General features: G+C 44.4%; 1 protein-coding gene across 29 annotated transcripts in view; it reads left to right on the forward strand.

Annotated features, from left to right (window-relative positions):
• Positions 1-24263, forward strand: part of clasp1a (cytoplasmic linker associated protein 1a) — a 98451-nt gene that overhangs the window by 44624 nt on the left and 29564 nt on the right. For all 29 annotated transcript variants that reach the window (XM_082969022.1, XM_082969032.1, XM_045707238.2 and 26 more), the window contains exons 8-16: positions 2881-2951; positions 19648-19871; positions 19976-20068; positions 20195-20340; positions 20821-20956; positions 21183-21253; positions 21355-21414; positions 22155-22232; positions 23687-23854. In XM_082969022.1, the coding sequence (XP_082825148.1) occupies positions 2881-2951; positions 19648-19871; positions 19976-20068; positions 20195-20340; positions 20821-20956; positions 21183-21253; positions 21355-21414; positions 22155-22232; positions 23687-23854 (1047 nt within the window). The remainder of the gene's footprint in view (positions 1-2880; positions 2952-19647; positions 19872-19975; positions 20069-20194; positions 20341-20820; positions 20957-21182; positions 21254-21354; positions 21415-22154; positions 22233-23686; positions 23855-24263) is intronic.

Consider the following 24263-nt stretch of genomic DNA (forward strand, 5'->3'; position numbering starts at 1 on the left):
GAAAAAGCCATATCTCAGACTGGCCCATAAAAAGAAAAGATTAAGATGGGCAAAAGAACACAGACACTGGACAGAGGAACTCTGCCTAGAAGGCCAGCATCCCAGAGTCCCCTCTTCACTGTTGATATTGAGACTGGTGTTTTGTGGGTACTATTTAATGAAGCTGCCAGTTGAGGACTTGTGAGAAGTCTGTTTCTCAAACTAGACACACTAATGCACTTGTCCTCTTGCTCAGTTGTGCACCGGGGCCTCCCACTCCTCTATTCTGGTTAGAGCCAGTTTGCGCTGTTCTGTGAAGGGAGTAGTACAGTCTTGGCCAAAAGTTTTGAGAATGACACAAATATTAAATTTCACAAAGTTTGCTCCTTCAGTGTCTTTAGATATTTTTGTCAGATGTTACTATGGAATACTGAAGTATAATTCCAAGCATTTCATAAGTGTCAAAGGCTTTTATTGACAATTACATGAAGTTGATGCAAAGAGTCAATATTTGCAGTGTTGACCCTTCTTTTTCAAGACCTCTGCAATCCTCCCTGGCATGCTGTCAATTAACTTCTGGGCCACATCCTGACTGATGGCAGCCCATTCTTGCATAATCAATGCTTGTAGTTTGTCAGAATTTGTGGTGTTTTGTTTGTTCACCCGCCTCTTGGATTGACCACAAGTTCTCAATGGGATTAAGGTCTGGGGAGTTTCCTGGCCATGGACCCAAAATATCGATGTTTTGTTCCCTGAGCCACTTAGTTATCACTTTTGCCTTATGGCAAGGTGCTGGAAAAGGCATTGTTTGTCACCAAACTGTTCCTGGATGGTTGGGAGAAGTTGCTCTCGGAGGATGTGTTGGTACCATTCTTTATTCATGGCTGTGTTCTTAGGCAAAATTGTGAGTGAGCCCACTACCTTGGCTGAGAAGCAACCCCACACATGAATGGTCTCAGAATGTTTTACTGTTGGCATGACACAGGACTGATGGTAGCACTCACCTTGTCTTCTCCAGACAAGCTTTTTTTTTGGATGCCCCAAACAATCCGAAAGGGGATTCATCAGAGAAAATGACTTTACCCCAGTCCTCAGCTGTCCAATCCCTGTACCTTTTGCAGAATATCAGTTTGTCCCTGATGTTTTTCCTTGAGATTAGTGGCTTCTTTGCTGCCCTTCTTGACACCAAGCCATCCTCCAAAAGTCTTCGCCTCACTGTGCGTGCAGATGCACTTACACCTGCCTGCTGCCATTCCTGAGCAAGCTCTGTACTGGTGGGGCCCCGGTCCCGCAGCTGAATCAACTTTAGGAGATGGTCCTCGCACTTGCTGGACTTTCTTGGGCGCCCTGAAGCCTTCTTCACAACAATTGAACCGCTCTCCTTGAAGTTCTTGATGATCCGATAAATGGTTGATTTAGGTGCAATCTTACTGGCAGCAATATCCTTGCCTGTGAAGCCCTTTTTGTGCAAAGCAATGAAGATAGCATGTGTTTCCTTGCAGGTACCAATGGTTGACAGAGGAAGAACAAGGATTCCAAGCACCACCCTCCTTTTGAAGCTTCCAGTCTGTTATTCAAACTCAATCAGCCTGACAGAGTGATCTCCAGCCTTGTCCTCGTCAACACTCACACCTTTGTTAATGAGAGAATCACTGACATGATGTCAGCTGGTCCTTTTGTGGCAGGGCTGAAATGCAGTGGAAATGTTTTTTTGGGATACAGTTAATTTGCATGGCAAAGAGGGACTTTGCAATAAATTGCAAATTAATCTGATCACTTTTCATAACATTCTGGAGTATATGTAAATTTCCATCATACAAACTGAGGCAGCAGACTTTGTGAAAATTAATATTTGTGTCATTCTCAACTTTTGGCCATGACTGTACACAGCGTTGTACGAGATCTTCAGTTTCTTGTCAATTTCTCGCATGGAATAGCCTTCATTTCTCAGAACAAGAATAGACTGACAAGTTTCAGAAGAAAGGTCTTTGTTTCTCGCCATTTGGAGCCTGTAATCGAACCGACAAATGCTGATGCTCCAGATACCCAACTAGTCTAAAGAAGGCCAGTTTTATTGCTTCTTTAATCAGAACAACAGTTTTCAGCTGTGCTAACATAATTGCAACCAGCTACAATAGTCATTTACAACATTAACAATGTCTACACTGTATTTCTGATCAATTTGATGTATTTTAATGGACAACAAAATGAGCTTTTCTTTCAAAAACAAGGACATTTCTAAGTGACCCCAAACTTTTGAACCGTAGTGTGGATGCCGATACGATATGTATTGCGATTCTCACGATTCTTTATATATTGCGATTCGATACTGTGATTTTTTTTTTTATTGCGATTTGATGTTCCAAACATATTGCTCACCATATGTCTGCAGTAGACGGACAAGAGAGCCATAAGACAACGAGCTTTGATCTGTCATGGAAATAAATGTGCTGAAAACAAATTGGCTCCCTATTTATAAAGAAGATGGGGAACAAGCTATGAAGGAAAAATACTGGAGTTTTGGTGCAGGTACAGCCAACTTGTGCAACAGTTTTATTCTGATATTGTCAAAATGATACGATATAGTGTCAGAAATAACATCCCAATATGTAACTGTATCGAGTTTCTTCCCCCCGTCACTAGTCTATTTTTGGTCTAGTTTGGCTCTCCATTCTTCTGAGCAGGCCAGGGGGAAATGTTCTCTCTGACAGGTGGAGATCAATACCGTCCGTTGAATCAGTGAGTCTTGGCGATTCATCTTCCTGTCTCTCTCGCTGTTTCCTGACCTGTTTTCTCTCTCTTCTTTTCTCTTCCTTCCTTTCCTCAATCTCTTAGGTTGAATATAACCCTCTGTAACTCTCATCTTTAGGTTGAATATAACCCTCTAACTCTCCTCTGCAGGTTGAATGTAATCTTCAGCAGATTTGATGAAGTCCAAAGATCTGGGAACATGATCCCATCCTCAGGTTCAGGTGAGTGATGCAGCTGTTGATTCATGGTTATTACCATGGCTTCTCGAGGTGTTTGTCTGTCTATGTTTGCTTCCTGTGTTCCTCTCTCTTTCCTGTTCCTGTGTATTTTGTATGCGCTTCTAGTTTCTGGAACTATTTGAAGGACTCCAAATACGGTGTTATTGACTGATGTTGACTAAGCTGAAAGCAGTTTCTCATGAAGCTATAGGGCTCTACAGTGATGGCAATGAGGAGATCTACCCCATCTCTCTCTGTCTTACACGTGACTCTATGTCTCTGTAGGCTGGATATTTAGGCACATTTCGATTTGGGCTGAGGGAATTAAACACAACACAACTGGAGCTCATAGTCTTTACTTTTCTCTTTTTAAGTTTAGGCTTTTTTCTACCAAAAGCAGGAAGTGCCACCTGAGATTTGGCAAAACAAGAAAATATCTGTCACTGTGCTTTTGTACTTGTAGAAACATGTGGCTAGGATTTGGGACAGGGATAAACAGATATTGCACCACTTCTGTTTGTCTGTCGTTGTTTTTGTTGTTCTCATCTGTGTGAGAGAACTAGGCCAGCAACTATGCTTAGAAATGGAGTTCCTCTCTCCTACGGTTGTATTCTCACTCACTCCTCAATCGTTCCCCAGCTTTCTCTCTTCCCCCTCTCTCTCACCACTTGTTTTCCATCCTCTCCTTCCTCCCCCTTGCTGTTCGACACCTTTGTGGTCTGGCTGTCTCCTGCCCATGTTAGGTCCACTCAGCCGTCATGCCAGTGTGTGGGTTAGTGTGTTGGTGAGAGGCGGCCTGAGGGCCAGACGGACAGCCTGGAGCTTGGGTGGAGGAGTTTCCCCACAGGAGGGCAGCCTCCTCTGGGCCTCAGATGTCGCATTCCCTCAGTGTAGCCATGCCCGTGTGTATGTCCTTGTGTGTACTGTCCTTGTGTGTTTCATAGAAATTTCAGTGTTCACTGTCAGTGTGTAAGCAGAGCTGTGAGTTCTCTTTGCAGTGTCAAGGGCAATGGCTCGCTGACTCCATCACATTCTAGCTGACTGGGTGTAGTGTTTGTTTGCAGGACAGGTAGAATGGCTGAGCTGAGGAGAACTGTGGAAACTGCTCAGCATTTAGGAACTATTTTCCATGCCCTCAGTAACTTCTCCCGCAAGGATAATTACTATGGACTTTGCCATGATAGATGTGTTGTCTCTCTCAGTAATCTAACCACCCTGAGAAGTAGCACAGTAAATGTATTCTATTTAAGTTAAGCATAAGTTGTCTGTTTTATTGTGCATCACAGCATTAACAATCCACTATGTCTGCTTTTGCTCAGTGTTGATCAGAGTCCAACTTTTCAAAGGGAGGAAACCGTTCAAGGACACCTCTCTCGGTGTAAGGGCTTTGTTCCTTCACCCCCTCACTATTTTAAACTCATATTTCCAGATTACTTTCGGGCTCACACGGTTTTGATGACATTTTCATTGGAAAAGGAAAAGTAATAGATTATTCATTCCATGACACTTATTAAACTATTCATTATGCACTTGGCGCTGTCGTTTTGTTCTCCCCTAACGCTTCTGCTCAAATTAGGCGATGACTAAGAGTTCCCCCTTAGCTTGCAACAAGGAGCTCAGCTCTCCACTGAGGGAAATAGTTTGTGTGTGTACGTAAACAGCAGAGGACAGGAGTGCAGTCAACAGAACACAACATGGTAATGAGGGCCTTTTTGTTGTAGAGACGTGGGTCATATTCATTAGGCACCAAACAGACTGAAACCGGGAGGGACTACCTGAACTTGACCAATAAGAAATGCTTGTTGTTGTTGCAATGTGTTCTAATGAGTACTGCCATGGCCCTGTGCTGTGCAGCGTTGTGTGGGCCCGCTAGCCGTTGCCTGGAGACACAGATTGGGGTCAGAATGCTCTCAGCTAGTCAGTGAACTGAAGGAGTAGCTGTTCCTTTCCTTCGGACGAGATTAACCTCCGCCTCTCCTCAACCAGCTGTATTACCCCAAAGCAACACAGTAGAAATGTGGCTAATGGACTGAAACCAAAGGAAAGGGCATTGATTGTTTGTTAGAGTTGTTATAAATAGTGTTCTGAATTGCATGCCCAAACATTTGTCTCCCTCTCCCTGGGCCAGTTTGGTTAGAGCAAGGAGACTGAGTACTTCTACTGTCAGGAGGAAAACGTATACAGTATCTCCCTCCACGAGTACACTTCAGAAACCTATTGAATTTCATCTCTATCTGTAGTCGTAATCTGTATTCCCCAAAAGGGCATACATATGCTGCAAGTAGACCATGCTCCAGTTCAGTTGACATGAAATAGGAGCTTAAGCAATTAATTGTCCTTGGATAGAGAGATGATGGAATATGATGTTTGGACTGTCCTGGCTCCTGAGGTGTCAGCACTGGGCTTTCCTCCTCGAGAGCTGAAAGGTTGTGGTATGTAGAGTGCTTGGCTGCTGTCTGATTGTGGCTGGGAATCTCATAAAGACGTACTGTAGATGTCACATTGCTACATTGTGATTTGGCCTAACTCTGCAGATGACTCTTGCAGAAGGCTTCTAGGTACTGTTGATGATACACTTATGACATAAAGATACAGACAGAGCAGCCATCTATTGACTCAGTTTGTGCTGCTTGTCGTACTGTATGTTCACCCTCCATGATGTCGCTGTTAAATCTCATGCCAAAGTTACGCGGTAGGATAAATGTTTTTCAGCTGAAAGCCCAAATGTTACTCCTCTGCAAAATGATGGGGCCACTGCAGCCTGAGCCTCTTGTTCTGGTGAGGGAGAGGTATGGCAGCGGTATCGGGTGCAGTAGTCACAAGACTAGAACAGGATGAAGGAAAGGGAGGGGATGGAGAGAGGAGAACAGGGAGAGAGAGAGCGAGAGACACACGCAGACGTAAAGCAACATTCTCCCTGACTGTTCACTATTCTCTCTGCTCTGCGTGGAAGGAAGGCTTTGCACTATGACAACTGGGGAAGGTAAGAGCATGAATGGACTGGACTCTTTAATGTCAAGGGCAGAACACACTGGACTCTGGCTCAGGTGCTAATGGTTGTAGAGCTTTTCCTTCCATCTTTCTCTCTTTCCTCTCTCTCTCTCTCTCTCCTGGCCTATTTAGAGGTGCTACTGGGGGAGAGGGGGGGGGGGCAGTGTTTTACAAGGGAGAGAAAATCATATTAACTCTTTTTTCCTATTTATTTTGTGTCTTTCTTGTGAGACAATGTACCAATTTGAGATTGTATGCGCAGTTCATATTGTCCAGACAGTGGGCTGTTGTATTCCAGCACTCTGAATAGAGAAGAATTTGTTGTTGTTGACTATGTGAGCCATTCTGATTCTGGGAGATGTTATTGTGATAAAACAGACCACTGTTTTGGTGTGTAGTTTTATATAGCCTATATCACACCGCTAACATTTCAAACATTAAACATTGTATTTCACGCCTCTTTGCCTCCCTGCAGTTTTAATGTGGGACATGTTTCGCCCCCTCAGCCTGCTGCTTCACGAGTCTGTTTTGGGTTCTGCTGTTTTGACGATAAGCTGCTGCGTCGTCGGTCACTGCTCGCTCAATCTCACTGTACCTGTGTCTAACTTCAGATCATCCTGTACAATAAGCAGTATTGAGGGCACTTTAAGTAACGTGTTTAATAGCCTACTTCAGGTAAAGATCTCTTATTGACGTCCCTCTCCCTCTTCACAACAGGAGGCTGCAGTGCCCCCAACACTTTGTGACGTCTGTGTAAAACGTTTCTTTTTTATTATTGTTGCAGGACATTTCTAGAAGTCATATACATAATGCAGTGAGAGGACTGAAGGATGGCTCTCATTGGAGTGTTATTAATAACTCTGCCTGGGTGATGGGTCCGAGCCAAGTCCCTGAATTATGCTGTAATTATAATGTGTCAGCTGGTGTTTTGGTTAGAAAGCATCCTTGTTGTGTTAAATCCTTGGGGTTCCATGGTACGTTAGCTCATGTTAAGACTGTTTGTCTCCTACACGGTCCTGTGGGTGTGTGTGTTATATTAAACATTGCAGACTAGAGATGGCCTGCTTGTCTTTCCCACAAGGCTCAGCTCTGATGAAGCAGAACACCAGTTGTTACCTTCTTTTCACAGTTAAGACCATGTACCTGTTATGAGTCACACGCCTCACCTTCTACTGCTAATCTCGTGGTGCCCCCTGGGAGCTCTGTGTGAGCTGCCTTCAGTGTGTGCGTCCGTGCAAGGTTCTTGAAAGGGCCATTTTTAAAGGAGGGGAAGAGATGGTTAACACAGACCAGAGATGGAATTAAGATTCAAAAGCAAGACTTTTAATCACATCGCACACTCAGAGGATCGCACGGTGCAAGCTGCGACACACACACACACACACACACACACACACACACACACACACACAATGGATGCTGCAGCTCTGTACAGCATAAAGAAGGGTTAAGTGCTCCACACGGTCTCTGCGTGGTTCTACTTACTTTTGTGTGGTGGAATTTTTGGAACGTGACACAAACTGGAGCCCTTTGAAGAGAGTCTGTTAATAGCTGTACTGTTATGTAAACACTAGAGTTTAGTCAGTTTTGTGCTGAGTCTGACGGTGTTGGACCTGGTGCGTTAACCTGCTCAGGTAAGATGGTCATCCCCTGTGGTGACTGAAGACGACAGGTTGAATTTAGTGCTGTTTTCTGCTCTCTTAAAATGCCACAACCACCCAATGGCCCAAACAGCTCTGCACTTAACAGTGGTCAGTGACTCATAAGTTTGTTGTGCGTGTTTGTGACTGAGTAACTTCATGGGGCTGGCTGTCATGCATCAGGTCAAGCTGCTTTTTGCCCTGTCGTGAAAGCTTTGTGTTTGTTCCCTGACGCAGAAGATATTTGGAAGGAAAAGCTTAGCTCATATTTTCATCCAGCAGCTTTTTGATCAAAGCTTTCTCTGTCAGACACGCTAGGCTACGGCCGGGTAATACACAACCACACAGTTGATCCTCGTTCCTCCCTGGAAGAATCCATCTTGTCAGTTGTGACAGAGAGCTGAATGCTGCTATGAATTTCAGACGGGTTTGGTCAAAATTAGGGTGAAATGAGAAGATTAGATGTACACAGGCAATCTGATCTTTTGACTTCCGATTTATACCACCTCCATATGTGGATCTGAATCCCAATACAAAGCCGATCCTCCATATGCAACCTCTGTCTGGACGCTCGGATCAGATTTATGTTCCTCTGGTTACCACGAAAACCAAATCAAATAAATCAAACGTTACATGCTTTGTAAATAACAGGTGTAGACTAAAAGTCAAATGCTTACTGATGGGTCTTGTTCCAACAATTCAAGTTAAAGGTTAAAACAATTGAAATAGTGACACAAGGAATAAATAAACAGTGAATAACAATAACGAGTAAAAAAATAACATGGCTATATACAGGGAGTGCCGAATCGATGTGCAGGGGTACGAGGTAACAACCCAAAACTTAAAGGAACAGTGACAGGATATGAGCATTACATCTGTTTGCTACATCAGAGTGAATGTGCACATTTTATATGGGTCACATTCCAGTCACTGGGTCAGGGCACCATTCCAGTGCTGGTCACTGGGGCAGAGTGGGGGTGGTGCCCGAGTGTATGTAACTTAGACCCTAGACAGCTGTGTGTGTGTGTGTGTGTGTGTGTGTGTGTGTGTGTGTGTGTGTGTGTGTGTGTGTGTGACGGGTGGACGAAACACCAGAGGCCCGGTGAGAATAATCTGTACCCATTCATCGACTTCCAATCATCTAGGCCAAGTGCTAGTATGTAAGACAAGCATAAGTAGCCTACGTGTCCACGGGGATAGTAGAGAGAGTTCAAGGACAGAGTGAAGCTCTGTTCATTCAAACCAACCATTTTGTTACGGCTTTTATTCTCTCAAAGACTCCCTGTCATATCCCCATCACTGTTGTTGGGAAATGTGATACATAAATATGGACATGCATGTTGTTCATTTAGATAAGAGATAAAACTGTTGGTTTTGATAAGATGGATCTTGAATGATGTATTATGTTTTTGATTCCAGAGACCGAGTAAGCGAGACTGAAATCACTTACCATAAACAAACTGTGTGAATGTCCCTGTTGTCCACTTCATTCTCTGTCCATGAGGGTGCCAACCAAGTGGATTCTGTGAATAGCCGTCTGGCCACGTGGACCTTGTAATGAATGAATGGATGTCTTTGAGGTCTGTGTAAGGGTGTAGAGGACCTACTTGCCAGGGCGGCTCTGCCAAAGCTTAACTAAAGGTTTGCCACCCATCAGGGAAAACAGTCAGTGCATGTTACCAACTGGGTTTTTGCTTGGCCTACTAATCTGCTCTTCAGACAGTTTTCATCAAGTACGTGTGTTGTTGTCTGCTTTAACAGTGTTGGTCTTCAAAAATCTCTCCCGGCTTCAGTGTTCGTTTGATCGGACTGTGTGCGATGTGACGTGTGTGTCGTGCAAAACAAGCAGTTGCTACGTGTGCAGTCTTAACAGCAGCAGTCAATGCACTGTGACTGTCTCTCTTTCTCTGCTCATCCCTCTGCTGCCTGCTCAGAGGAAATGGCTTCTGATACATAACACACGGCCTCATTGCCTTCGTATCATCACCTCTCTGCCATCAGAAATAAATGAAGCGCTGAGTCTTTGATTCAGTTGCACATTAACTATTGGAGCCATAAGACAGTCACATTAACTAGCTGTTGAATGTCATTAGCTGAACTCTGCTCTGCTCTGCTGCCACTACAGTCATGTGTATGCTTCCTACAGGGAGATAATGGGAATTGAATGCCTTTGACAGTAGGGGGGTGCATGAGACAAATTATGTATAAGATATATAGCCGGCCGCAGCCTAACACATGAGATAAAACATAGAAGGGTATTATACAAAGAATGCTAGGACTATCATTTCACTGCGTTATGTTGCTGAAGCTATGGCTGTGCCAGTCAGACCGCTAGGTGAAAAGTTGATGCGCTGACCCCTCTTACTGCCCTTGCTATAACCATTGGAGTGACAGAATATCCATCACTGTCTGTCTTGCCATAGACCCGGGGGATATCTCAAAGTTCTGTCAGTGTTGGGTTAACTGACGTTGCCCTTCAGCCTGCTGTATGGCCTTCCTCACTGACAGATAGATGGCTGCTCTCTTTCATCTCAACCTTTTTCATTGGCTTGTCATTAGAACTATATGCTCCTCTGTAGACACAGACAGACAGGGAGAGAGAAAGACAAAGGGAACAAGGGAGAGAGTGAAGCAGAGAGACTGGCTACTGTGAAGTTTGACTTCTGGGTGTTTAGTTATAATGAGGTCATATAGCCCAGGCCATTGAAATGGCTGCAGTGTGTCTCACAGTACAAATGTGTCTCTGTGCTGTGATTACATTCCCCCCCCCCCCAAATGGCCATTGTTTGTTCTCTGTCCATGGTATTTTAGAGCCTGTGTGTGTTTCTTTTCCCCATTTCAGATCTGCCCTTTAGTGTCCCATTTGTCATAGCAGAGTCTGAACCCAAGCATTTAGTGTACTGCCCGGGTCTGAACTAGGCCTGGAATTATATGTTGTTTGTTAAATGGTTTTCACGAATGCCATGGCTCAGAATAAATTCTATGTTGTCTGGACTTGAAGAGATAACTGAGCATTTCCACTAACCCTGACTGTTAGGGTGCTGTTGCTTGCTCTGTAGCCCCAGTCAGTCTGTCCACCACCATGACGTCTTTTTTGTCCAGCTGTTACATTGGAAATTCATCTTCTGCTCGCCTCAACTCCCTCATACAACCCTAAAACACACATATTTGACAGGAGCACAGTTAAGCTAGTTTTGCCCTGCTTAAGGGTACAACGGTAGAATGAATAGGTGACCTCATGAATCATGACAGATTCAACATGCTAATAGCATTTTATTTGTCACATGCTTCGTAACCAACCGGTGTAGACTAACAGTGAAATGCTTACTTATGGCCCTTCCCCATAATGCAGAGAGAGAGAGAGAGAGATAATAGAAAAATATGTAACACGAGGAATAAATACACATTTGAGTAAAGATAACTTCTATATACAGAGGGTACCAGTACTGAGTCTATGTGCTGGGATACGAGGTAATTTAGCTAGATATGTACATATAGGTAGGGATAAAGTGACTAGACAACAGGATAGATAATAAACAGTAACAGCAGCGTATGTGATGAGTCTCTAAAGAGTTGTGGCAAAAAGGGTCAATGCAGATAGTCTGGGTAGCTATTGGTTAACTATTTAACAAACAAAAAAAAGAAGTGCCATGTATGTAAAATGTGTGTAGAAATACATGCAACAACAAAAGAGAAAGCTGTAAAAACATTTTTTTCTTTGTCCTCCGAAAAGATCTACACTACCGTTCAAAAGTTTGGGGTCACTTAGAGATGTCCTTGTTTTTGAAATAAAAGCAAATTTTCTGTCCATTTAAAATAACATCAAATTGTGCCATTGGAACACAGGAGTGATGGTTGCTGATAATGGGCCTCTGTACGCCTATGTAGATATTCCATAAAAAATCTGCAGTTTCCAGCTACAATAGTCATTTACAACATTAACAATGTCTACACTGTATTTCTGATCAATATGATGTCATTTTCTTTCAAAAACAAGCACATTTCTAAGTGACCCCCAACTTTTGAACAGTAGTGTATATGTACAGTACCAGTCAAAAATTTGGACACACATACTCATTCAAGGGTTTTTCTTTATTTTTACTATTTTCTACATTGTAGAGTTATGAAATAACACATATGGAATCATGTAGTAACCAAAAAAGTGTTAAATCTAAATATATTTGAGGTACTTCAAAGTAGCCACCCTTTGCCTTGATGACTGCCAAGAGTGTGCAAAGCTTTCTCTCAACCAGCTTCATGAGGCAGTCACCTGGAATGCATTTCAATTAACAGGTGTGCATAGTTAAAAGTTAATTTGTGGAATTGATTTCCTGAATGCGTTTGAGCCAGTCAGTTGTGTTGTGACAAGTTAGGGGTGGTATACAGACGATAGCCTTATTTGGTAAAAGACCAAGTCCATATTATGGCAAAAACAGCTCAAATAAGCAAAGAGAAACGACAGTCCATCATTACTTTTACACATGAAGGTCGGTCAATTTGGAAAATTTTGCGGCCTCAAAAACCATCAAGCGCTATGATGAAACTGCCTCTCATGAGGACCACCACAGGTAAGGAATACCCAGAGTTACCTCTTCTGCAGAAGATAAGATCATTAGTATAACTGCACCTCAGATTTCAGCCCAAATAAATGCTTCACAGAGTTCAAGTAAGAGACACATCTCAACATCAACTGTTCAGAGGAGAATGCTGTTGGGGCGGTAAGCGAATTGGAGTGGGTCTAGGGTGTCTGGGATGATAGTGTTGATGTGAGCCATGACCAGCCTTTCAAGGCATTTCATGGCTACAGATGTGAGTGCAACGGGGCGATAGTCATTTAAACATGTTACCTTGGTGTTCTTGTGCACAAGGACTATGGTGGTCTGCTTGAACTATGAAGGTATTACAGACTGGGTCAGAGAGAGGTTGAGAATGTCAGAGGCCCTTACTTGCTTGTCTTAAGCAGAGGAGATGTACTTTACGATGAGAGCCAGCACTCTGTTGACTTTACCACAGTCTTGTCTACAACACTCTAAACATTTACCCTTTACTTGGCCACACTTTAGGATGAATACTTTGCCTCTGCTCTTTTTCAGCGGTTGCTCATTCCTGTCTGCTCACCCTGGCAACCATGTAGGCAATCACCAATCATGGCCCTTAAGTAGGAGAGACCCCACTGGTATGGTAGCTCCTTGGGGACACACTTAGTCTACCTCCCGGAGGACAGCATTTTTACTTTGTTGGCTGTCTAACACCCAGCTAGGCTAAAATTAATGAATAGATAACGTCAAGCACAGAAGGGCCTTCATTAATGATCAGTGGTTTCTTATTGAAAGGAGTGGAACATTTTTGTGCTCTCTTATCATTGGCTGACCAGGCAGAGTTTGAGTTTGAGGACCAGAAGAACTCTGGTCCTCTGCGACACAGGATCAACCAAGAGTCTCAGTGGTTTGTCACAGCTGTTCTATGGTTACTTTAGCATTGCAACAGAGTGGATGTGAGCTCCTCCCATAGCGGGCTATCAAGAAATTATATCAAGAAAGAGAACTCTATTCTCTTCTTCCCTCTTTCTCTTTTCCTAGACCCAATATTAGATTCACATGTATTTTAAATCTCTGCATTATAGGGAAGAAAATTGTCAAACGCTTTAGTCATGGTTATTATTATTTAGTGCTGCATGAGGTACAGTTGAAGTCGGTTGGGTTGGAGTCATTAAAACTCATTTTTCAACCACTCCACACATTTCATGTTAACAAACTATAGTTTTGGCAAGTCGGTTAGGACATCTACTTTGTGCATGACACAAGTCATTTTTCCAATAATTGTTTACAGACAGATTATTTCACTTACAATTTACTTTATCACAATTCCAGTGGGTCAGAAGTTTACATACACTGAGTTGACTGTGCCTTTAAACAGCTTGGAAAATTCCAGAAAATGATGTCATGGCTTTAGAAGCTTCTGATTGGCTAATTGACATCATTTGAGTCAATTGGAGGTGTACCTGTGGATGTATTTCAAGGCCTACCTTCAAACTCAGTGCCTCTTTGCCTGACATCATGGGAAAATCTAAAGAAATCAGCCAACACCTCAGAATTTTTTTTGTAGATCTCCACAAGTCTGGTTCATCCTTTGGAGCAATTTACAAATGCCTGAAGGTACCATGTTCATCTGTACAAACAACAGTATGCAAGTATTAACACCATGGGCCCACACAGCCGTCATACCGCTCAGGAAGGAGACGTGTTCTGTCTCCAAGAGATGAACGTACTTTGGTGCGAGAAGTGAAATTCAATCCCAGAACAACAGCAAAGGACCTTGTGAAGATGCTGGAGGAAACGGGTACAAAGTATCTATATCCACAGTAAAACAAGTCCTATATCGACATAACCTGAAAGGCCGCTCAGCAAGGAAGAAGCCACTGCTCCAAAACCGCCATAAAAAAGCCAGACTACGGTTTGCAACTGCACATGGGGACAAAGATTGTACTTTCTGGAGAAATGTCCTCTGGTCTGATGAAACAAAAATAGAACTGTTTGGCCATAATGACCATTGTTATGTTTGGAGGAAAAAGGGGGAGGCTTGCAAGCCGAAGAACACCATCCCAAACGTGAAGCATGGGGGTGGCAGCATCATGTTGTGGGGGTGCTTTGCTGCAGGAGGGACTGGTGCACTTCACAAAATAGATGACATCATGAGGCAGGAAAATTTTGTGGATATGTTGAAGCAACATCTCAAGACATCAGTCAGGAAGTTAAAGCTTGGTCGCAAATGGGTCTTCCAAATGGACAATGACCCCAAGCATACTTCCAAAATTCTGGCAAAATGGCTTAAGGGCAACAAGTCAAGGTATTGGAGTGGCCATCACAAAGCCCTGACCTGAATCCCATAGAACATTTCTGGGCAGAACTGAAAAAGCGTGTGCAAGCAAGCAACAAACCTGACTCAGTTACACCAGCTCTGTCAGGAGGAATGGGCCAAAATTCACCCAACTTATTGTGGGAAGCTTGTGGAAGGCTACCTGAAATGTTTGACCCAAGTTAAACAATTTAAAGGCAATGCTACCAAATACTAATTGAGTGTATGTAAACTTCTAACCCACTGGGAATGTGATGAAATAAAAGCTTAAATAAATAATTCTCTCTGCTATTATTCTGACATTTCACATTCTTAAAATAAAGTGGTGATCCTAACTGACCTAAGACAGGGAATTTTTACTAGGATTAAATGTCAGGAATTTTGAAATACTGAGTTTAAATGTATTTGACTAAGGTGTATGTAAACTTTGGACTTCAACTGTGTGTGTGTGTGTGTGTAAGTGTAAGAGTAGCGAGGGATGGGAGAAGAGTGTTTTGGCTGAGCAGTCCCTGTTTGCTCTTTATAGTCGTCAACATTTTGAGATATCACTGTAATGACATTGTGCTATTTGTGCTGAACCATTAGCCTCTAGCCCTCATACTTCTCTAAACTGCTGGCTAGAGTGTCTGGTTCGCAGACTGACAGACCAATCTGTGGGAATGAGTTGGTGAAATCATAATGACACTTTCCCCTAGACTTAGTCCCAGATCTGTTTGTGCTGTATAGCGAACTCCTATGGTCATTGCCATGCCAAGACAGCACAATCAAATCTGAGACCAGGCTAACTCCCCCCAGATTAGCTGAGTGCTCAGAGCACCTGGAGCCTGACGCAGTCAGAACAGGACAGGAGAAGCTGGCCTGGGAGGTACTAAATAAAATATATTGTGTCAGGGTGTCTTTAGTCTCTCCCTGCAGTTCAGGACAGACAGGAGAAAAGCATCTCGTGAGTTAAAGTCCCCCAAATATGAATCTGTGGCCCAGGGATTACCAGTGCTGCCTGCACTGCAGTTAGGATGCTGGGTGGGGAGTGAAATTAGGATGCTCATCCGCTTCTGCAGTCGCTGGAGCCTGCAGCTAGTGGACACATTATGTAGTGTGCTGTACTCTGTGCTTATGACAGTCACCCTCAGTGAGTTCTTATGACGGTTTGTTTTGTCATGCTGTCCTTATAGTAATCAGAACATGAGAATGGCCCACCATTACCTCGTTAGTCCTCTCAGAGAATGTCATAATAACCACTTTATCTTGGCAGGGCAATCACTTCCCCCTCTCTCTACCTTCATCATCCTATCTTTGCTTCTCCATTCTCTCTCTTCTCTCTAGTTTCTCCGTCTCCTCTCTCTATCTTTAGAACTCTGTTCAGAACAGTACATTGTACCAAGTTTCAGTAACATTCCTGAAGTCTGAGAACTGTGAGCTATTTTAGTCCTTCTAAACTGTCTCGCCTGGCTTATTTTCTCTTCCATGTAGTTGTCTGGCTCTAGCTAGCAGTTTCCTGCACAATATTGTTTTATAGCTAGATTCCAGCAGCAGTCAGAATGGGGTCAGTGCTGTTTGGGATTTTTAACAGTGGAAGAGAGCGGATGCATCCTAAATGACACCCTATCCCCGATTAGGGGGCTCCCAAGTGGCACAGCGGTCTAAGGCACTGCATCTCAGTGCAAGAGGCGTCACTACAGTACCTGGTTCGAATCCATTCTGCATCACATCCGGCCGTGACTGGGAGTCCCAGAGGGCGGCACAGAATTGGCCCAGCGTCATCTGGGTTTGGCCGGGTTAGGCTGTCATTGTAAATAAGAATTTGTTCTTAACTGACTTGCCTAGTTATATAAAGGTACAAAAATATATATATAGATATATACATATACATGTGAATGTATTGCACTACTTTTTATTTATTTTTATTTAACTACATAGGAAATAGGGTGCTATTTGGAACTCAGTCATAGACTGTTGCAGTGCGGTGGACACTTGAACCGTTGAACTTCCTGAAGGATACAGACCACAGTCAGACAACTTCCTATGAAGATAGATAGGGCCGAACAATGATGTGAATGTGTCTCTATGGGGCAGATAATGCAGTGTTCCACCTCAACCAGCAGAGGGAGCCAGAGAGGACAACCTCTCTCCATGACATCACCTATTATACTTCCTCTATCATCAATGACACTTATGAACTTACCTGACTGCTACGCCACTCTCTTCCTTTGAGAGTTCAGCACAGGAAATATGTCATACTCTGCATATTTATACAGTAGCCCACATACAGGGCACACAGTAGCCTACATACAGGACTGTCCAGCTTACAGTAATCATATCACTGGGCAGAGCAGGCATGATCTCATCGAGCCATGTGGATCACTAACACCACCCCTGGTCTGCCACAGGCACCAAGCACACAGCTAACAACCAGGCTACTGCCCCCAGAGTTGGCAGATGTGCGTGCGTGTGTGTGTGTGTGTGTGTGTGTGTGTGTTCCCGTAGGGCATGTGTGTGAGTCGCGTGTCTCTGCAGGCTTTGTTAATTGGTCCCTATGTGTGTATAAATCAGCTCGACATTTGTGTCAGCGTTTGATCAAGTGCCTCTCTGACTGCTCTGATCAATAAACGAAATGCATCATCGTGTTTTGCTCTTTCACTAAAGGTGTTTCGGTTAATTGCCTTGCTGTTTAGAGCTGGTATTTACCTCGGTTATCTCATACGTCTTGTGCTCAAATTCTGTGAAATTCATCATGGATCTTGTCTCAAGGAATGTTTCTATTTCAGCTCTCTAAAACCTCTCTGCAGATAATTTAACGATCAGTAAAAAAACGGATGGAAGATGCTCACTCAATGACATTACTGCTAGCAAAGGATTGATCCATCCCACATGCTGCAGTCCCCCCCCCGTCTCTGGTATTGTCACGTTACTGGCCTCAGTGGAAAGCAAATGGAAAGCGCGCCATCAATAAGATAGACGTCGTTGGATGTAGCTGACATCAGGATTGAGTCTTTTCACATGCTCCTCCTGATCTCTTTGGTACAGTAATGCTAATCTCAGTCCTCGCGGAATTGACTATTTTTTCATAATGATAATGCTAGCCCCCACACTCAACACATAATTCACTGGAGAGCCGGGGGGTTAATAACTAGTGTATCCTCACTGTCCGAGGAATAAAGCACTGCGGTGAGTATGTGTACATGAGAGAGACGTCTTATACGACCAGTATGTGCTTCACGCTCACCACCTTTCTCCAGATAAACGAAAAGTGGATGGATACAGTGAGACTCAAGAGACAAACTATGTATCATTTCAGCAGCTTGCATGAGGCAAGCTTTTGTTATGTTGGAACCAAGGCTTCTTATCTCTGGGTGGGTGAGATGGTGACAGTGTGATTACTGCGTTTCACAGCATGCTTCAGGGGACAATAAAGCCAATGTAATGTTGAGCTCCCATAGTGTTATGGTGCGGCGCAAATCATTAATTTACATGTCATTCATATGCATTTATGCAGTGTAAATAACAGCAGTGGGACTATAAACAGTGTTTGTCCAGGGCCAATGACCATCAGGCGAGGTTTCTTTGTTTTTTCCTCACCCAACGCCCTGTATAAACAATGATTGGTCTGAGATGACATCACAGGTGCTGGCCCCTCCCCCCTCTCTGTGGTCGAGAGTCAGTGTCCCTATGGACATGTCACACCATGCTGGCACTGCAGGAGCTGCCAGTATCCTCCTGCTACACACACACACACACACTGCTGTTTTTGACAGCTAACCCTTGGCCAGAAAGGCTTAAGCTGGTCTAGCACCGTGTCATCAGAGCTGCACGCGTCATGCAGACACACACACACACACACACACACACTGTTGATGCAGAAGCCTGGTTGGGGAAATCTTTAGTGAGTGTGCCATAAATCATGCTGCTGAGGAAGCTGGTGTGTAAGAAGATCTGTGCCTGTAAGAACCTGCTGCTATTATCTCTTCCTGTGGTGTTTCTCTCTCTCTCTCTCCACCATTCCTCTCACACTACCTACTGACATTTCTACAAATGTTTTCCTCCTCTTTCCCCCAATTGATCTGCCTTTCTCAAGTCTGTCTGTCTCGGTCTGTCTGTCTCTATCTGTCTCTGTCTGTCTGTGTGATAGATGTATCAGTTTCATGGTAATTCCAGGTTAGCAGTCTAATGGAGGGATGGAGGGTTGTGAGAGGAGGATGAGGGGGACATGGATGAAAATCGGAGTGGTGAACGGGGCGTTTCTGTCTGCCTGTTGCTTTGTTTATGGAGCTATTTGTCTTTTAGTGTGAGTGGTGACTTGTTTTGCTCTCTTTCAGAATGATCACTACTATTGTGATCTGTACAAACTAGCCTACATTAGTTCAGACTCTGATGGCCTATTGTATGTTTGGTTCGTTCCTAAAAATGGTTTATTATTGTCTATTGTGGGCATTTGTTTTACGTGCTGAGAAATATAGCTTTGAGAATTTTCTGTAATGAAAAGCGCTACACTTGTTAAATTATTATTATTATATTGCTGCTGGCTCTAAGATAATGCTGGCTTGGCCCGAGGCACATCTCCCGGATCATATTTTCCCTGTATTCATAATCCCTCATGTAAACTGGAAAACTGGAGAGGTGACAGAATGGCTTGTATTTGTGTAACACTGACAGTCCAGATGACATGGGCTAGCTACACTCAGCACTGCAGATGACTTGGGCTAGCTACACTCAGCACTGCAGATGACTTGGGCTAGCTACACTCAGCACTGCAGATGACTTGGGCTAGCTACACTCAGCACTGCAGATGACATGGGCTAGCTACACTCAGCACTGCAGATGACATGGGCTAGCTACACTCAGCACTGCAGATGACTTGGGCTAGCTACACTCAGCACTGCAGATGACTTGGGCTAGCTACACTCAGCACTGCAGATGGCTGGGTTCAGGCATGCACACTCTCAGCCCAACGAACAGGGTTGTCTTCAGTAGGGTAGCAAAATTCTGCGAACTTTCTATAAATTCCCTGGATTTCCAGAAATCCTAGTCTTCAGCAGGCATAAAACATAAGAAAACTGTCAGAAAACCCAGTGAAACTGGGACGTATTGGGGTAGCTGTCCAATAAAATATGCTTGTTTTCGGTTCCCTGTGGTGTGTCCTAATGAACATGGTCACAAATGCAGAGAATATGACTTCAAACTGGATGAACACCACTCTTCTCACTCTCCCCTGGCAGATAAGAACTTTGATGATGAGGACTCTGTGGACGGGGGCCGGTCCTCCTCCTCTGCATCGTCCTCCAAGGCGCCCCCCAGTGGTAGGAGGGCTGTAGCTGCGGCTTCTGTCCGCAGGCCCAGCTCTGCCACCGGACCCGGCAAGATCTCTGCTAAAGATGCTGCTGCAGGTGCTGTTGATGAGGAGGACTTCATCAAGGCTTTTGAAGAGGTTCCTACTATCCAGGTAACCTGCACAGATAGGCGTGACGTGTGTGTGTGTGTGTTTACAGTTTGGATTGCCATCAACCCCAGTCTGACTCCTGTCCTTGTTTTTCTGTTCATCTCCAGATCCACTCCAACAGAGACATGGAGGACAACCTCTCCAAGGTCCGGGAGGTTCTGTCTGACGACAAAAACGACTGGGAGCACAGAGTCGTTGCCGTAAGGACCGCGCACACAAATGATCAGTCTCTAAATGAACTTTTCAGCACCTCGTACTGTAAATTCTTGCAGTAAGACACAATGTTTGTAGCGTATTATAGTTCTTTGTGTTTCCTTTTTTTCTAGCTGAAGAAGGTGCGTTCTCTGCTCCTGGCTGGAGCGCTGGAGTATGATAGTTTCCCCCAGCAGCTCCGTCTGCTGGAGGCCCCTCTGAAGCTGTCGGCTAAAGACCTGAGGTCCCAGGTGGTACGAGAGGCCTGCATCACACTGGGGTAAGGACCTGCCGACAAAACCGCTTTCAACCTCAGTCTTCCACACCAAGTAGAGTTAAATACACTGTTGAACCTGTCTGTTCCAAGAGGTGCTATCTCAGACTCAGGTTGAGTAAAGGTTGACCAGAGAGATGATTAGAGATGTAGCAGCTCAGTGAAATGCCTCAGTAAAGGAGTTACATTAACATGAGGAAAGCGACCTGGTCTCGCCTGGCCTGGTCTGTCAGTCCATCAACCCGGATGCTCTTTATATGTGGATCTTGACTCTACGCTCTATCGCTCATCATCACTACCACATTAGGAGCACATCACTGACTGACAATTAACCACTCTGAGTCTGGAAAACTTGTAGGCTGCTACTGCTCCATATCTAAGTACGGGTACACTAGTCCAGAACCTCAAATCAAATGTATCTGTGGAGATTTGAAAACTGATTGATTATTGATTTGATGTCTTGAATCTCTTCCCTCTCCTCTTCAGATACCTGTCCACGTTGCTGGGCAACAAGTTTGACCACTGTGCAGAGACCCTGATGCCCACACTGCTCAACCTGGTGCCCAACAGTGCCAAGGTGATGGCCACGTCTGGCATGGCAGCCATACGTCTCATCCTCAGGGTGAGTACTGTACACACACATGCACGGGCAATCATATATGTCAGGGGTTGACCGACAGTGGATGATTGTGATTCATGCATTTTCTACTGGAAAATAAATAATTTCCTGATGTATTTATTACTCAGTTGGAATGATGTCTGGTTGTAAAATGTTGTGTTGTTAAGACACTGGGAGGTGTGAAATAATCTGTATTGGAAGATCTCTGGGACCTCCTCTTCTCTTCCAGCACACACACTACTCGCGTCTCATCCCCATCATCACTAGTAACTGCACGTCCAAATCAGTGGCCGTCAGAAGGTAACGACTCGGACTTTCTGTGTGATATTACTTTTTGATATTAGCTTTTCCTGAGGTTTCCCTTATAATGTGTTAACTCTCATCATGTCTTCTCTCTGCAGGCGCAGTTATGAGTTCTTAGAGCTGTTATTACTGGAGTGGCAGACACACACACTGGAGAGGTAAACACACACCCTTTCAGCATTCACCCTGCATGCTAATACTATTTATCCAGGACATAAACACTAACAACAGGCTGTAGCATGCTTTTCTGCTCAGGATCCAACCAGTATTTGTGTTTGTGTACAGATGTAGGATCTTAATTTGATCTCCCTGTTGCAGGAGAACTGCAATGCAGGACATTTAAAACATGTAATGTATTTGAGGTTTAAAAAGGCTTCTGAAGTTCATAATTTTCACTTAGAAATTTCCCTTACGAAAATCATATCAACCCCTACAAAAATATCCTTTTAATTATAATCCACATAATAATTCACATTTCCTGTTGGTGCTGCACTTTAGATTTCCCTCTTTCCGCTCCTCTCTCCTCACTTCTACTCTCTGCCGTGTGACATTTACTGTAAGTAGTTGGGTGTTGGTTGACTGGGCGACTGATGATCCCTAGTTAAATTGATGATGCTGGAGGGCTGGAGCGAGCCATCACCATCAGAATCTCGATGGAGCGTCCCCGGTGGTTGCCGCGACAACCCTGCTGAGATTTTAAAAAGCATTTAGAAAGTGTGCCGTGTGGTCACTTTCCCCCTGTGGAGAAGGAGAGTGGAGAAGAGAAGAAGAGAGGAGTGTATACTGAAGTCTCAGGGGAAATGAGGAAGTCTGTGTGTCCTCTCCATTGGTGTAGTTGTGGTTTCCTGGCTGCTGCACCTGAAGTTGTCTCTGTCATGTTTCCCTACTACCCCACCAGGCACGTGGCTGTTCTGACTGAAACCATCAAGAAAGGGATCCATGATGCTGACTCAGAGGCCAGATCGGTCGCGAGAAAGTAAGTTTTTTTTGTGGGGTTGTTTATTTTTGTAATTAGTCAGAATTTGTCCTCAAGTCTTAGCAGGTCACGACCGAGACAAGTGGATGACGATATGGAATAATATGCCGTCTGTCTGTGTCTCTGATTTTACTACTAGTGATCATTTGAAAAAGTATTAATGCTTCTGGATTTTTAATTACAAAGCATTGTTTCATGTCACTTTCTCCGGCGGTGATGTGCACTATATATACAAAAGTATGTGGACACTCATTCAGATTAGTGGATTCGGCTATTTCAGGAAACACCCGTTGCTGACAGGTGTATAGAATTGAGCATACAGCCATGCAATCTCCATAGACAAACATTGGCAGTAGAATGGCCTTACTGAAGAGCTCAGTGACTTTCAACGTGGCGCCGTCATAGGATGCCACCTTTCTAACAAGCCAGTTCGTCAAATTTCGGCCCTGCTAGAGCTGCCCCAGTCAACTGTAAGTGCTGATATTGTGAAGTGGAAACATCCAGTAGCAACAACGGCTCAGCCGAAAAGTGGTAGGCCACACAAGCTCACGGAACGGGACTGCCGAGTGCTGAAGTGTGTAGTGCGTAAAATCATCTGTTCTCGGTTGCAACATTCGTCACGCGCAATGCCATGCGTTCGCTGGAGTGGTGTAAAGCTTGCCGCAATTGGACTCTGGAGCAGTGGAAACGTGTTCTCTGGAGTGATGAATCACGCTTCACCATCTGGCAGTCCGACGGACGAATCTGGGTTTGGCGATGCCAGGCGAACGCTATCTGCCCGAATGCATAGTGCCAACCGTAAAGTTTGGTGGAGGAGGAATAATGGTCTGAGGCTGTTTTTCATGGTTCGGGCTAGGCCACTTAGTTGCAGTGAAAGGAGATCTTAATGCTACAGCAAACAATGACATTCTAGACGATTCTGTGCTTCCAACTTTGTGGCAACAGTTTGGGGAAGGCTCTTTCCTGCACAAAGCGAGGTCCATACAGAAAGGTTTGTCAAGATCGGGTTTGGAAGAACTTGACTGGCCTGCACAGAGCCCTGACCTTAACCCCATCGAACACCTTTGTGATGAATTGGAACACCGACCGCGAGCCAGGCCTAATCGCCCAACATCAATGCCCGACCTTACTAATGCTCTTGTGGCTGAATGGAAGCCTCCGCAGCAATGTTCCAACATCTAGTGGAAAGTCTTCCCTGAAGAGTGGAGGCTGTTACAGCAGCAAAGGCGGGACCAACTCCATATTAATGCCCATGATTTTAGAATGAAATGTTCGACAAGCAGGTGTCCACATACTTTTGGTCATGTAGTTTATTCAGAGTCAGGTGTGCTGTCATATGAGTCATGTGCTGACAGTTATGTTAATCTACTTATACAAGGGGCTGTGACGTCTGTGACCTGCATGTGACCTCTGACCTTGTCTCCCCCCTCCCTCCCTCCCTCCCTCACCCATAGGTGTTATTGGGGTTTCCATGGCCACTACAGCCGGGAGGCGGAGCATCTGTTCCAGGCCCTGGAGTCAACCTATCAGAAGGCTCTGCAGTCTCACCTGAAGAGTTCTGACAGTGTCGTGTCTCTCCCCCAATCGGACCGCTCATCCTCCTCCTCACAGGAGAGCCTCAAGTAAGATATCCCTTCTCCTTCCTCCCGTCATCCATCCACCCTTTCCTCCATTTCTGTGAAATGTTGCCATGATTCATAAGGATGTCTGGAAAGAGATTTAAAAGGGTATTTAACATCGATTTGAAGATGGCACTAATGGATATGTCTACCTCATGCACAGCAATTATTATCAGATTAGGAAAACACTGGGAGTGATTTTATTGGTTGATCCAGTTTAATCATCCTCCTCTGCGTGTTGACCATTGATCTCATATACCATGATTCACCAGCACAGTGTTTGTTATGATGAGACTGGGGTTGGGATTTGGACTGAGGATGGTTTTCCTGCCTCATCATCAGAGGGGTCCGAGCCCTGTACTAATGTCCAGAACTTTGCCTATGACTTTGTCTTGTTTGATGCACAGCGATG

This window comes from Salmo salar, chromosome 25, assembly GCF_965601325.2.
Source record: "Salmo salar chromosome 25, fSalSal1, whole genome shotgun sequence".
In the NCBI taxonomy this organism is placed as follows: domain Eukaryota; kingdom Metazoa; phylum Chordata; class Actinopteri; order Salmoniformes; family Salmonidae; genus Salmo; species Salmo salar.